The sequence below is a fragment of the Rissa tridactyla genome, chromosome 5 (assembly GCF_028500815.1).
Source record: "Rissa tridactyla isolate bRisTri1 chromosome 5, bRisTri1.patW.cur.20221130, whole genome shotgun sequence".
NCBI lineage: Eukaryota > Metazoa > Chordata > Aves > Charadriiformes > Laridae > Rissa > Rissa tridactyla.
In genome coordinates, this window is record NC_071470.1 from 78,114,776 (window position 1) to 78,130,572 (window position 15,797).

General features: G+C 48.5%; 1 protein-coding gene and 1 long non-coding RNA gene across 11 annotated transcripts in view; one reads left to right on the forward strand and one right to left on the reverse strand.

The window, feature by feature from the left end:
* The window catches only part of PURG (purine rich element binding protein G), a 28,688-nt gene extending 15,348 nt beyond the window's left edge, over positions 1–13,340 (forward strand). For 2 of the 9 annotated variants that reach the window (XM_054202224.1, XM_054202223.1), the window contains one exon: positions 90–11,717. In XM_054202224.1, coding sequence (XP_054058199.1) covers positions 90–176 — 87 coding nt within the window. In that variant the 3' untranslated portion in view covers positions 177–11,717. Of the gene's footprint in view, positions 1–89; positions 11,718–12,633 lie in introns of those variants that run through there. The other 7 variants (XM_054202230.1, XM_054202235.1, XR_008466536.1 and 4 more) reach the window with 6 other exon arrangements.
* On the reverse strand, positions 11,708–15,766 carry LOC128909869 (uncharacterized). 2 transcript variants are annotated; one of them, XR_008466537.1, is made up of 3 exons: positions 15,250–15,766; positions 13,286–13,504; positions 11,708–12,301 (listed from the first exon to the last, which is right to left on the reverse strand). It is a non-coding gene; the product is annotated as an uncharacterized LOC128909869 (long non-coding RNA). The 2 variants fall into 2 exon arrangements; XR_008466538.1 differs by having other exon boundaries at positions 14,316–15,766.
* Positions 15,767–15,797: the final 31 nt, after the last annotated feature.

Sequence of the window (15,797 nt, forward strand, 5' to 3'; positions counted from 1 at the left end):
ATCGTTCTCATGTCAAGTAGGGTTGCGTGAACCAGTTACCTGGGGCCGGTTCGATGATGCGCTGATCGTAGGCTGCTTCCTCCCGACAGCTCCCGTGCAACATCTCGCTTGTCGACAACGTACAACACCTTCCCCGGGGACGAGCTTTATTGCGTCTGCAGCAAGCATTGCTTTGAGCTTCGACTCTTGCTTCTCGCCACAACTCGATGCTCTGCCTGGATCCTTTGCTACGCGTAACCTTAATTTTGTTCCGTTGAAGGCAGAAGTAGGCTGCAGCCTGGAAGTACGCGGCTTGAGCTAAACGTTGCCAGGATTTCATCCTCCCCAGGACATTTAAATTGGTTGCAGAATAATTAGAGTCGCTTTTTTTCTGCTTGCGTAACAGCAAGGCGCTTCCACACATCAGTTTGGGAATCGACCCAAGGGTTTGATGTGGGTTAGCAAATTCAGGTACGCGGGATGAGCGTGCCCACAGCAAAATGGGTATGAAGATGTTGAGATAAGAGCTGTGCCTCTGCCAAGCCTCCCATCTTCTCTTTTACAGTCCTGCGCTGGCTCCGGTTGCTGCAGACAATGCTGGGAGCCGCCAGGACGGGGGACCATCAGAGCCTGCAAGTGGGACCTGGGTCAAAGTGGCAACCGAGACCTGAGCGAGGCAAGGGACCACCGCCCACATGTATAACCGCAAAGGGAAGGCGTAAACAGCTTTATCCTGGATACCGCAGGAGCCCAACCATTTTAGCCATCCTTTTCTGCCTCGTGGGACTTTTAACTCTTGTCTGGTGCTCTGTGGAGAGCGTACGGACGTTTCTATCCTGGGATTCGTGCGGGCAGTCTGCACGTCGGCTTGCTGCAGCCCGGCCCCTCCGCTCGGTAACAGCATTTTCTGCTCACGCCAGCACAGTCATCCCTCAGCGCTGTCGGGGGTCACCCTTTGAGTTAACAAGTGATAAGTTCCTTCTAGCTATCTTATTAAATAAAAAGAAGAAAAAAAAAAAAACAAAACAAAGAAGAGGAGGGAGGTGCTGCAGTCACCCGATGAGCGTTTTCAATGGATGCTGCCAGCTTTTAGCTGTGGGTTATCGTGGTGAAGGCATGTTACAGAGCCTTTTCTTTTCAAAACAGCTTAAAACTGTCAGTTTATTCAGCGGCGCGTGTTTTGTCCTGATATGTGTGCGCCCCCAAGAAAACCCACAATCCAGAGCTGAAGGCAGAAGTGGTGCCCACATACTCCTCCCTGCAGCAGCAAACTGCAGTTTAACCTGTTGCTTTTCTCACCTCTTTTCTGCTCTTAGGAGACACCCTCTAAAGTAGGGATAACCTCCCTAAACGTGCTGATCCCTTTTTAGACAACCCACAGCCTCACAAGGTTTCAAGAGCAGCCCACCGTTTTTGAAAGCTTCTTGCCGTTTCCGAGATGATCCAAGAACGGGAAGGGACTGCAACTCCAAACCTGGCAAAGATGCAGTTGCTTTTGCTGGCTAAGCTATAAAGGAGAAGATGTCCCCCCGCAATGTATTTCTGCAAGCACCCCAAAAGAGGAACAGAAAGTTAGAAGAGCAAGCTCTTCAGACGTGAGCCAAGAGGTAAGAGTGAAGACCGAGCCACAGCTTGGACTTTGCAGGCGGTTTTGGAGAGCATGGCGGCTCTCTGGGGTGGTCTACCACCCTCGTCGTTTGCCTCCGAATCTCATCCAAACAGGCTCTGAAGGACGCTCCTGCAGAGAGAAGCAGCCTTCTCAGCTCCTCTGTGCCACAGGAGGAGAAAGAGAAAGCACCAACTGGAAGATCCTCCCAATTTCCTCACCTTTTCAGGCTCTCCACAAAGTGAAGTTCATCCTCCTCCTCCATACTGCAGCCCTCGAGCTGTTGCAATAAGCCCTAGAGCTGCTCTCTCTGGTTGTTCAAAACCTATGCTGACCTCTTCCTCTCGATGAGGCTGAAGATGCAAAAGAGAACAAGCAAAAGGCTAAGACCTGGGTATTTTTCACTTGCCTCAGCCTAAACAGCAGCCTCCTCTGGGCTTTCAGTCTTCCAAGAGCTTCCCACCTTTCCAGACAAGCAGTTTGTTTTCTAGAAGAAAATCTGGTAGTTTCGTGCTCGCAATAGCTGGAGTCCTCTTTTACTAGGGAAGGAATTTTCTCCCTCTCCCTTGAATTTCATATGACACTAAGAAGAGAGCTGTAATATCGGGAAAGGGGAGATCAGAATGGCGTGTTCCTCTGGATAAGGTTTGATGCAATTTGAAGCTGCTTGCGGAAGATTGGCTGGAAGGTAAACTGATTTGGGCTAAAAAAGCTGGCGCTGTTAAACTGTGTTAGCAATTCTTTAGTAGATGGTCGAAAATAGCTTTTCCGTGACCTCTGACCTCTAGGAAAGATAACCACATTTTTGATCTTAGATTGAAGGTGCAGTTTGTGCTGGAAGAAACTTGCATTCTTTAGAAACCATCTCAGGATGGCTTTTACTGTCAAAAACATTGCACGGGAACTTAGAGAAAACAAAGCTAAAGTCACACGTCTGAGTCAACACCAGGCGAGCGGTTGCAGAGTGTTGTCACGAACCACGCTGAATTCGGGTCATGTACGAGTCGAAATCCACCTTTCTGCCTTCACGGCGACGCAAAATTTCCGATAAACACCTGTGTACCGCGAGAAGGGGTTGCGATTAGACGAGCAAGGAGCTGCTGTATTTGCAGCATCCCGCTTTGCACCTAGGCTCGATCCACTGACCGTAGAGGTGTCGCCCTCCCCCACAAGCGAAGGCGGTCCTCTCCGATCTTCCCGTGTTGTGTTTGGATGCTGCGGCGCCCGTACAAGGTGGTAGATGCTGAGGTGGGTGTTGAGTTGGAGAGGTGCCTTTCAAGGGCAGTACTTGGTCCCCAGCTGTTGTCTAGGACGCTGTGGCTTTTTGTGCAGTGGAAAAAATAATTATTTCTGGTTGAATTTCAAGTTAGGGGACAGTTTTCTGCCAAGCTATTCCCCCCCCCACCATTTCAACTGTATGTTATTCTCTTTTTCTTTCCACTGGTCCTATTATGCACCGCTCAACAGCTGCTGCATTTAATCCCAGAAGCTGTAGTTGGTAGCGAGCAAAGTGATCTCCATATAACCTCTACCTTACTCCTAAGTGTGCATTATGAAGCTTAACCGACAGTAATAAAATGTTTTGCTTTCAACATGCGGTCCCTGTGGTCCAATGTTCCCGTCTTCAGGCACCGTCGTTACAGCAGGGTGAAGGATTGGAGTTATTCCGCCGCCTGCCAGGAACGCGTCTCGTAATGCTGGACGCAGGCATCATCAGCGTCTAGCAACGCGTGCAGATACCCAGAGAGGAGAGATGGAGAACATCGAGGAGAGCCCTTTTCTACGGTAGCGAGTTGGTGGTGGTGGTATCCCCAGGTAGAAGCAGGGGCTGTGGTCGCGAGGTCCTCGTGAATAAAATTGTCACGTACCCGTTGCTCCCCTGGACGCGTTTGCTCTTTGATGAAGACTGTATCTTGATGGTCAAGGAGAAACTGCTGCAATGGGAGGACTTGGTGTCTTGCGTGGCTGTGACCGAAAGGTGCAGGTTCACGTCTCCATGAGATCGTCTTGCGGTGCAACCATGTGCGATGGCCTCTTCAGGGGCTACGGTGGTACCAGGAGGAACCGAAACAGATTGCATGCCCCTCTGCTTGGGGGTTCTTTCATCCCTTTCACAGTGACTCTCCAAATTCATGGGTTTATACATTGGGTTTTTTCTTTCCTGCATACAAAAAAGAACATTTTTATGTCATCCTGCACGATGGATATTTTTGTGCTGGGGGGGGAAAGATGCTTCTCATCCACGTTTAATGCAGAAAGTCTGCATTTTGGAATTTCATTTTGGTGTTTCATTGATGCTTTTATTGAAAGCATCTTTCCACTTATCAATAATTTAACGGCCGTGTGATTTTTCTTCTCTAAACCGCAAGGGTGAATTTCAAAGCAGGGATCTCCGAGCATCAACGACGGGTTGCGTTAGCCCTACAGATGGTATTTGTTGAACGGGATGCGGTTTTCCACGCTTTAAGTTTATAGCGTTTAGTTTCAAAGTGGAATTTCCCAGGCAGCGCACCCCCAGAAGGGTAGCACTACCTATCAGAGTATACAGCTTTTTCAGGCAACGATAACACAGCCTTTTTCTGGAGATTGCCATTTTGTAAATAAGCTGCGTCTTGAGCAGCACGGCTAGAACTACAAAAGATGGATGATTATTTCTTCCCGCAATCGGTTTTCCGCAGCAGGATCTGGTTTTTGTTGAGATAATTAGCATAGAATTAAAAATGGCCCTGCATCTTCGGTACGCATTACGCCTCTGATACCGAGCGATCTGGAATCGCATTTTACTGGGCAATCACTTCATTCGCCGCTGAAAATCAACATCTAATTGTAGCACACAGATATCTGCAGGCTTCAACGCAGCAAAAGCCTCCGCCTCCAAAAATAAAACGTTGCTTCTAATAAAATTTCCAATCAGTTGTTTTTTTGGGAGACTGGAAAAGTTGCCAAGAATATTTAGGTGAAAATCTAGCGTGCCAGCTGAAGCAGGATTTTACACATGCCTTCAAAATCCAGAGCTGAGGTGAAGGTGAGGTCACGGGCTTAGCACGCAGCCTTTTCTCCCAGAAAACCTGTAATAACTTTTCTTTTTTAAAAATTTAACAGGGTTGCCAGTCCAGCTGGAGGCAAAATTGCAAGGAGTCTCAGACGTGGCCAACGGTGTGTCCTTAGGACACAAACTAAAGCCGCAAAAACACAATGCGATGTGAAAACTTCTTTGTGAGAGCAGCGCAGGAAATTAGCGTGCCATTTGACGCAGTGTCCTAGCATCAGATTTACGATCCACTTCCAAATCATCTGCCAAAAATCCTTACAATCAGAAGACAGGAAAGAATATGTTATAAAAAGACCTGGAAAATGAGCAATTTTGTTACGGGAGTTTTGACACTGCTAAGTTTTCTGTACATACAATGCTTGGGACCCAACATTTGGGTCAACGCTGAGACCTCAACTGTCTCAAAGTTGAGGTCAACGGCACTTCAACCCAATGTTATCCCAGCGCTTCCATGTAGGAAATGGTGATAGATGCCAGTCTTGCAAGATCAGGCTGGAATACGGCCCTGGAAGATGCTTCTTTGCCCAGCGGTTGCTTTTAATCCCACGGAACTCCACCATCATTTACAATAAAGCCGTGGCATGCAAGATGGCACACTCCTGCCCGGTAGCACTTGCTCTCCATCGCTGATGGACTTGCTCCTTGCTGGATGGCAGGGTGGTGGCCACGGACATGCGCTTGTGTGCTCGCCCCAGATCTTGCTGGCTTTGCCAACAAGACTGGATATATCATTTCAGCAATTTTCTTGGCTGGATTGTGGACCGAGATGGTTGCGTTGCCCCCATTTCCCCCACCCTGATTACCGCCCATCTTGCGCTGCCCTTCTCCAGCTCCCGTGTCTTTTCCAGGCTCCTTTCTTTCCAGTTGTGTGTCTGCAAAGGTGGATGTACATCCATAGCCCCTGGATGCGTGACCTTGCTTTTTTGCTCGTTTGAATCATAGAATCATAGAATGGTTGGGGTTGGAAGGGACCTTAAAGATCATCCAGTTCCAGCCCCCTGCTCTGGGCAGGGACACCTCCCACCAGACCAAACCTGGCTTAAAGCCTCATCCAGCCTGGCCTTGAACACCTCCAGGGATGGGGCAGCCACAACGTCCCTGGGCAACCTGTTCCAATAAACAAAAAATACAGGTCTTTGTGGCAGTAGTGGAAATAAGTGACCTGGATTTGTAACTCTTTTTTTTTTTTTTCCCCTGGGATGTTACTGTTCTCTGCTTCTGAAAAACCATCTCCCTGGTGCTTGGCTCTCTGGTTCGGAAAACACTTGCAGCTGTACCCGAAACCTACCCAACACACCCTGCCAACTCCAGCAAGCCCAATACTTTTGTTTTAAAAAGAGCTTTCTCCATAAAAAAAAAAAAAAAAAAAATTTGCACCCGGTTCAGAGGCACCAGATGCTGGACACCCAGATGTTGCCTTGTCCACCACTTGGGAGAGTTGACGGCGATGGATGCAGGGCTGGGGAGCCACTTACGCTACTCAGTGACCTTTTTTTTGGGGGGGTACCTACTCAAACATAGTGTGAATTGAAGGTCCGGCTGCCCCTTTTTTCATTTGCCGTTTTGGGAGAAAACACCCTATTTTCGCAAGCGCGGAGCTCCCAAGGTAAGGGGGACGGAAGGGCGCTGCTGGAGCGCGTCCCGCTTTGCAAAGAGCCGCTTCCAGCCCAGGGTGAGGACTGGGACCAAGGCGGACCGTAGCGGGGAAATTCCTGCACCCTGTTTCCAGCCAGCGGAGTCCTCGCTTTCCCAGCAGGGGCGCGAAGGTAGGGTTGGGCTTGCAGCTCGATGCGAGGGAACAAAAAAAGCAGCTGTCAGCAGCTGGAATAGGCGATGGGACAGTCGGTGGGAAGCGCAGTGTTTAAAGAGATAAAGGGGAAGTGCCTGAGGTCCCTCGGGATCAGTCCTCCTTTTCCATCCTCTTCCCAGAAGCGTGCTGATCCAAAGTCCTTCTCCGGAGCATTTTCCTTCATGAAAATGAAGATGGGACGTTAGGAACATCAGTGTTTACCAGACCGCCTTCATCGTCTTGTTCTTGCGTTAATTGTCCTTCGACTGGTAGGGTGGTTAAGAGAAAAAAGCCAGCTTAATGCATGGTCAGAAAGCTAAAAAAAAAAAAAAAAAAAAAAAAAGAAAAAGAAAAACAAAAAAGCAAACCACAGATAAATAGGTAAATAGGCTAACTGTAAGATAGCGTGTAAAAGGAGGCGGTCTGCGGCGCGACTCCTCCGTAAAGTGCATGACAAAGCGTCGGCGAAGCTTGTCGCAGGCACTGTGCAGGCTTTCCAGGGTTGCTTTTGCTAGACTTTTGAGTATCATAGTTGCAAAGACTCGTAAATGTTCCGAGAGGCTCTTGGTTTTGGGGTGGGTTTTGGCTTGGTTTTGGGGATGGTTTTTTTTGTTTGTTTTTTTTTTGTTTGTTTTTGTTTGTTTTTTTTTTCTCGTAAGCTGTGACCGCTTGCTTTCCGAATGGGTTTGTAGTGATGGAGTTAATGGAGCTGTTCTTTATCGTATAACCTAAAAGGTGTCAAAGTCGTTTGCTCGTCCGTGTTCACAAGCTGAGCCGTAGCGTGATGCGTCTCTCCGCGGCGGTGTGATTTGAAGCACTTTTGGTGTGGCATGTGCAGTTGCAGTGCTGTCTCTTCTTAATTCCCCCCCCCGCCCCTCACCCAGTGAACCCCCCCCGCAAGGGCATTCCACCCATGTTTCGGACACCGAACCAAACCGACTTTGAAACTAGCACTTTACGTACTAGTAGTCACTTTGCTTCTGACTATATCGAGCACTGCACTTTTGTAAGTACTATTAGCACTGAGTTTTGAACTGTTTATTTCCCCCAGTCTCAATTTAGCCTCTTAGGCGCGGTGTTAATTACGTAGAGGCCATCAGAAGATAATTTCGAGGTGACCACTGCCTGGTGCCTGACTTCCATTACGTATCCGTTAGCAGTTTTATAAATTAGGGAACTTAACCCATCCAAGCTTATTTTAACACAACAGAACCGACACCCAAATCACTGACGTCCAGGCAGACGTGGTGGTTGTAAACTTTGAGGTCATCATTGAGGAGACCCAAGCGCGGGGCTTTTAAAAACACCAAAGACACAGGAGAAGTCTCAAAAAGGCATCGGGATGGTGCAAGATCGTCTAATTGACACTTGGAATTGAGCGGACCGCAGGACGCGAAGCAGACCCGGCGGGAGAAACGTGGGGCAGACGCTCTAGTTTTTGGTAGGAGACCCCGGTCCGCATTAGCAGGCTGAGTCCGTGGGACAGCCAAGTTAAAAACCAGTCCAAGATGCTGGTGTCCATAAAGACTGCGCTCAAGCCATTGCAATAAAAGCCATCATTGTGCCTGTACTGAGCGTGCTGTTGAGACTGATCGTGGGCTTAAACTTAAAAAAAGGTATTTTTAAGTAAAAAGACTCGCAGATGATTTAGAAGATGGAGCATAATAACCACGGGGTTTGCCGTTGAATTTCGAAAGCGGTGTTAGGAGTTGATCAGGCCTCGTGTTAGGAGGCAATTCAGATGTCTATTGCTATTCTTGTTAAATTCCTGTGGTATTTCAGTACAGATGGTCGGGGACCAGAGCTCCCCTGCCAGCAAGAAATCCGTAGGGTGGAGCTTGTAGTAAACGTAGTCATCAATCTCTAGGATTTGAAATGGGGTGATGATCCCTGGGATGCAGAATAATCGGGGTTTTGATGTCCCAAACCATCCCCTCTCAACCCACCGATGGTGTTTCGCTTCTTTCAAAGCCCTCGTGGGTTTTCCATGGCAGCAAATAAATCACGGTGGTCGCGAGAGTTCTGCGTTTCCTTCAAGCTGGGGTACCTGCCCTGGGGACTCCTGCTCGTCCTCCTTGACGAGCCAATAATCGATCCAAGTCCTTCTCTGGCAACACCCCTTGATGGGAGTTTCTCCCCGGTGACACTTGATGGATAAACCCCTCCGTTCCAGCATGATCAGTTCGAACAGAGAGAAGTGAATTATGTCTTCTCCTACACTGCTAGCACGTGGACATGGTGGAAATCGCCTTCAGCAACCAAAAATATGGGTGTGTTGGAGTTGCTTGTTGCAGCAGATGAAGGATTTTCCCCCACCAGCTCCAGTCGCGGTGGCTGGTTTTGCTTGGGTTCAATTCAGGCTTCCTTCTTTGATAGACCTTCATGGGTTTGGGTATTTGGTGGGAATTGAAGGTTGTTAAAAACCACAAACCTTGAGCAGCCCAAAGTGTTACGCTCTTACATCCTCTATAGTGGCATTTAAAAATGGAAACGTAATAGAATCCAGATTTTTTCCGTTTGTTTTTTTTTTTTTTCTTTCTCCCCCCAGCCAAATTAACCCTGCAAATTTAGCTTTAATGAAATAGCGCCTGGCGATGTTGCTGCTATATCTGAGCCCTCCCCCCACCCCCCGCCAAAACGATAGCGGCCGAGGGGACAGCCTCTTCAGAAAGCACCTCGGTGACTCGGAGCCTACGTCCTGCTCGCTGTCACGAGGATATAGGCGAACCCTTTGGAAATTTCACCCCCCCGGCGAGCTCACCGGTCTCCTTGCGTCCTTGGAAATTAAGCTCGCGAGAAAGGGGGGACAGGGAAGATTTTGGTTTTTTTTTTATTTTCCCCTGTAGGTGTAGTTTTTTTGCCCCTTGGAGCTGGCATCTCATCCTTTGGGAGGGTTAAAAAAAAAAAAAGAAAAAGAAAAAGAAAAAAAAAAGGCGTTTTCTCCTGCATGTGCCCCGAACGCAAAGCCTAGCACAGCACCTCTTGCTTTGGAAGGACCTTTTAGGCAGAAAAGAGCTCTTGTTAGGGATTTTTGGGTTTTAAGATAGCTCATGAGAAGCGCATTGTAATGGCACACAGGCGATGTTTTACCGACCTTTTCTTTTCTCTCCAAGAGAGACTTTTTAATTTGCTTCGGTAGTTTAGCGTTCGTTTCCTTCAAAGTCTTTTTGGACCCATGCAAATGCCCTTGAAATGAGTCAAGTTTATCAAAACAGATTGTGCATTGCAGGAAGCAGTCTCAAAAGGCGCACACACCCATGCACCTATCCACGTGTTATGCGCATGTGTGTTCGTGCGCGTAAACATAGAGATAAATCTATTATTTCCCCAACTGTTCCTTTTTTTTTTTTTTTCGGTTTGTTTTTTGGGTTTGTTTCCCCCCCCGCCCCTCCACACTCCCCCCAGGATATTAACCAAAAGGTGTTTTAAATCATGGCATGAAAACTCCTGAATGTAAATCTGAGTACCTTGTGATGCTAATTAACAGGTTTTTCTGAAAACTTTATGTGATGCTTAATATTTTTTCTTAGGAAGTTCTGTTTAATGTTAGATCATTGTTCTGGAGGATGTTGGTCCTACTGGCATTAAACTAATGGAAATAAAATGCATGTGTTACAAGTGTAGAAACGGTGAAGAATTAAGTGTGAACTTACTGTACGATACTGATTCTGTTTTCAAACAATCTGTTTTGCTGTTCAATAGTTGACATATGGAAATGCCAATGTACTGTAATTTAGCACTTTTCCAATGGACCCTGTTCTCACTACGTCCGAGGGAAGACGTGGGGTTGGCTTGGGGCTGTCCGAGCTCAACCTCTGAACCCTTTCTGCGCATTTCGGCACCAGAATTGATCCGGGGGAAACTCAAATTTGAGGTTTTCCCATGGGTTCAGCAGCTGGCGCGGGGGCAGAGGGGCGGTGGCTCTCCTAATTTCCCTGGCCAAACCGGCACAATTTGGGTGAAAACCTCGCTGCGGATGGACTGGAGGCATCCCGGTCCCCCAGCGCATCCCCCCTCCGGGAGCCAGGCTTGGGGACAAGTTGTCTGAGCTGGGGTGGGAGGGAGGCGCTTCTGAAAAGCAGCCGAAGCAATCGGCGGACCCTGGAATTAAAAAGGCAGAAAAGGGTTAAATTACCAGCCACCTCCCTCCATCCCAAAGCCTCCTTTCCTAGTGTTAACAGGGTGCAAAGTGTTACTTGTCATGTACTGTACTGAAAGGGTTAATTGATCAGTGACTGTATTGTACTGTATGAAAACTCATGAATTGCCTTGTATTGTTTCTAATGGACTGTACCATGTCCCCCCCACACACCACCACCACCCCCCCCCCAGTTCCCAACCTGGCCCCAGGTTTTTTCCAAATGACGCATGTTATCAGTTAGGTCCTCCAAACTCTCTGGTGCTAACTCTTCCGTATCCGATGGTGCTTCTGGGGATGCTAACTGACGACATGCCGAGCCAGAGCTTGAAGTTCACAACGTCTTTCTTTGTCTGTTTGTATGAAGTCGACACACACACACACACGCTCACAGGAAAAAAAAAAAACAAACCACAAACAAACAAACAAAAAAACCCACAAAAAAAAAAGCGTGATAAACTTGAATTTGTTTCAAAGCATCATTGACAATCTAATGTTTTCTATGTCTGCTTTTATTTTGGGATGGCTTTTCTAGAAAGCAGCACGCCAGCACCTTCGAGCCGGGAGGGGATTTCATCCCGTTCACGCCGCGGCAGCTCCTCCTCCGGCATCGGAGGTGAGCTGATCCCTCGCTGGCTCTTCAGGCTCTGCCACGGGAGGTCGAGCCATCAGGAGCCAGCGAGGAAGAGGAGGTACAGGTGCCTTCAAAGATGCCCGACCCTGAAAAGCAGCTGGCATCCCCGGAGGCGGTAGGTGGGTCTCAGAAGGGATGAACCTGCCCCTTGCTCTGTGGCAAGAGTTGGCTTTTTATGAGAATTGGGAGCAGAAAATTGGAGACGAGGGGGAGTCGGAGCTCCCAAAGGCATGTCCATCTCCTCTGGCATCGCTCATCTCTGCTGGCAGAGGAGCTGCCTCCCGAGCCTGAGGTTTTTGCGGGTGACACACACCTCGGATGGTGTGAACGGACGCGTCCCCTCCCAACCTCCCTCCGACGCGAGCTGCTTTTTGGACAAAATAAAATCTGACTATATTTTATATTGATTTGAAAACAAAGTCTGATATTTACCCCTGTTCTCAACCGAATTTGCATATTGTTGTTTGCCACGATATTTGTTCCGTCTTAAAATAAATTTGCTTACTTGTGTAGTCTTAACTGTCTGCTCTGATTCTGATCACCGGATTTATCGCCACCCCAAGGTGCCCGCGCGGCGGCTCTCCTTTGGGCGCTTTCCGTGAAGGCGAGAAGGAAATCCGTCTGCCTGGGAGGGGAAATCATTTCAGCTGAGACTCAGGCTATAAATGTTTTTCTCTTGGTTATCTCGCATTCATCTCCATGGGGCTTTTCAATTTGACATCCTTTTATTTTTCCCCTCAGTCTTTCTTCATCAGACCCTTCTATCCAGTAGGCGCCCAACAGAGGAACGGCCGTGCTTCAGCCCGCTTAATTTAAGAGATTATTAAGTTGTTGCTAACGCGTATCTCGAGGGTAAAAGTCATTTATTTATGGCCGGGAGCTTGCTGAGAGCAACGAGCAGCTGAAAGCTGTGGGCATTGGCACCTTAACACCGGTTCGGTCCTACAGTGAGCGGGGAGTTGGCATCAGTCGCCGGAGACATCGCGGCGGAAGGCAGTGCCCTCGAAAGGCTGGAAATCCAATTTGCACATGCGTTTCTAGGGACGTAATCGAATCAAGCCAGCGGGTTCAATAAGAGGAATAAACAAATGCTCCAGGTTTGCCTGCATTTGGAAACAAAACCTGTTGCAACGCTTGAAGGTTTTGAGGGTTTTAAAACCTATTTTTGGATTAAAAATGTTGCAGACTGCTGCAGGAGGGCATTTTATATTCCCTTAAAGACGTATCTGTATCCGAGGGAAACATTTCAGTGGAATCCGTGCGAGCGCTTGGGCTGCCACCCTTCCTTCCCATCGGTAGCTGTCCCTGTGCATCTGTTATGGCCACGGAGTCCATTTTCAGTGATTTATCCCCCTCCCTAGGCACCATCTCTCCTCTCTTTGCCTCTTTCCTTCCCTCTGACCTCTCTCCAGCTTTTTTTATCACGGTTTTGTAGATGTTTCCTGCTGCTCCTCACAGGACAAGCAGCGCTGCCTGGGGTGATGGATGCCAGCACGGGAGCAGAGATGAATCCCGTGAGGAGAAGCTGGGAACAAGAAGCCCGGCTCGGTGGAGGGTGCTGTCAGGTACGTCTGCCTTCCATCCTCAGCAAAAACGCGGTGTCTGCACCACAGAATGCTCCTTTGTCGCCTTTTAGCCTCAAATCCGGGGGCGGCGGGCTCTGCCGCATGTGGACACGGGGAATGAGGTGCCCCACAGAGGCATGGGGTGAGGGTGCAGGGTATGGGGTGCCCTCGGCATGGGCCAGGGATAGAAAGAGGTTGGCAAGTAGCTACCAAATAGTTGTTTCCAATATGAAACTTAGGATAACAATCAAATTATTAGTTACCAAGTACGTAACTAACTAGCTCAACTATCTCGCTAACCGCTCGTTAATGCTGTTCTCTGGTTTTGCTGCAAGCCTCGGCGTATGAGGTATGTTTCCCAGCAGGAGCGATGTGAGACTTCTGTGTTAACACACAGCCTTTCTCATTTTGTTTCCTCGCATTAAATAATGAGGAAACCTTAAAAATCGGAAGGACATACATAAAAGCCGCTCCGCGTTTGTTTTAGTGCTGCATCATTACCTCCTGAGACCCAGGACGCACTTTTTCTGGTCATTTTGAACAAGCCACGGGATGATTTTTACGGTGGGTGTTGGTCTCCCTTATGCTCTTGAAGGCACACGGCACGTGCTGTCCTTGGGAAGCTCTCGGGTGGAAAGATTTATCGTCTGCCGCCACGCTGGAGGTTCTGCCTTATGCCAGGGCCGTTAAGTTCTCCGCTGTGGTGCCACAAATGCAGTCAATTTGGTTAAAAATAACCTGCTGGAAACAAATAAGCAAATAAAACATCCAGACGTATGCGAATGGTTCCTGGCGGGCGTCTTTTCTGGGTACTGAAATGGCAAATGATGGGCAATCTTTAAGAGTAGCTACAAAATTCTTCTATATATAGAAAGAGAGGGATCTTTTTTACTTTGCTAAATGTAATTTTTGTTGGAAAGTTCACTTCAGGGATATAATGTTTTAAACCCTTTGATTTTCTCCTTCACCTCAGGGTGAAGTCCACGAGTCCGGCTGCTTTACCCAGCGGGGATTAAGGAAAACTGTGACCGGCTTTGGCGTTCCCGGTAGAAGAACGTGAAAAAAAAAACCACCTTAGGGACTTCCCTTATCTTACTCTACTAAAAATTCCAGGAAAGTTTCCCACCAGTGATCTCCTAAAATCCCAGTCCTCGCTGCCTGGGCCAGGCACTTGGAACGCGAGCGTACCCAGCGCTCCAGACCTTGGCAATGTAATAATGTGAGTTATTAAATCATTATCACTATACGTTACTATTACATTCCGGTATAGAGGAAACGGTAAAGCAAATCAAAACACACAGAAGATCAACTGAAGAGCTGGGTATGCTGCAGTAGACAGAAATGTCCGTAGGTCAGTCACAATTTAGGGCTGACCGTGAGATGAACGGAGTACCAGACTGTAAGAAAATACACTAATTTTTATTGGTAATGGTTATGTGACTTAATACCGTGCTGTGTTTGTTATGTCATGGTACATACACGCCATTTTCAGTCGCCCTTGTATAAAATGAAGCATACGAATACTGTAAAATATACATGGTTTAATGCTTACCAGAGCTAGCCAATAAATAGGGCAGTCTTACAATAACACTCCACAAAATTTCGAAGGATTGTGGTGAAGTGAATTAATAACAGATATTTACTGAGACGATTGAAGAAAGACAGGTATTGTTATTACATTCCCAGATGAACACCTGTCCTGCTGCTAACGCTTAGGACCCAACACCCAGAGTGGGTGCAAAACCTTGTAATTATCATAGAATCAATGAATCATAGAATCCCAGGTTGGAAAGGACCTCAAGGATCATCTGGTCCAACCTTTCTTGGCAAAAGCACGGTCTAGACGAGATGGCCCAGAGCCCTCTCCAGCTGAATCTTAAAAGCGTCTGATGTTGGGGAATCCACCACTTCCCTGGGGAGATTATTCCAGTGGCTGATTGTTCTCATTGGGAAAAATTTTCCTCTTGTGTCCAACTGGAATCTCCCCAGGAGTAACTTGTACCCGTTACCCCTCATCTTTCCCATGTGACTCCTTGTAAAAAGGGAGTCTCCCATCTTCTTTTTGGCCACCCTTTAATTACTGGAACGTGGTGATAAGGTTTCCCCTGAGCCTTCTTTTCTCATGGCTGAACAAACCCACTTCTCTCAGCCTTTCACCGCATGGCAGGCTTCCCAGGCCTTGGATCATCTTGGTAGCCCTTCTCTGGACCCTCTCCAGCCTGGCCACATCTTTTTTGCACAGCGGGGACCAAAACTGAATGCAGTATTCCACATGTGACCTAAGAATCACCGCGTAGAGCGGGATAATGACTTCTTTATCTCTGCTGGTGATGCCCTTGTTGATGGAGCCCAGCATCCGACTGGTTTTCTTTGCCTCAGCAGCACCCTGTTCACTCGTATTGACCTTGCTGGCCACCAGGACCCCCGGGTCCCTTTACACAGAGCTGCTCCCCAGCCAGGTAGATCCCAGCCTGTGCCGCACTCACAGAATCATGGAATGGTGGGGGCTGGAAGGGCCCTCTGGAGATCATCTCGTCCAACCTCCCCTGCCAGAGCAGGGTCACCCAGAACAGGCTGGACAGGAACGTGTCCAGGCGGGTTTGGAATATCTCTAGAGAAGGAGACTCTTCCAGTGCTCTGTCACGCTCAAAGGAAAGAAGTTTTTCCTCACGTTCAGACGGAATTTCCCGTGTTCCAGCTTGCGCCCGCTGCCCCTTGTCCTGTCACCGGGCACCACTGAGAAGAGCCTGATCCCGTCCTCTTTTGACACCCGCCCTTTAGATACCGATCGGCATTGATGAGATCCCCTCTCAGCCTTCTCCTCTCCCGGCTGAACAGCCCCAGGTCTCTCAGCCTTCCCTCAGAGGAGAGGTGCGCCGTTCCCTCCATCACCCTTGCAGCTCTAACAGCCCACCTCCCACGGGGGGCGACAGAACCACGGCCTCCCCTCGCAGGGCGGCGGCGACGGCGCCTCCCTCCCCTCACAGGAGGCGGCGACCGTTATGGGAGGGGCGGGGCCCTGAGGGGAGGGAGG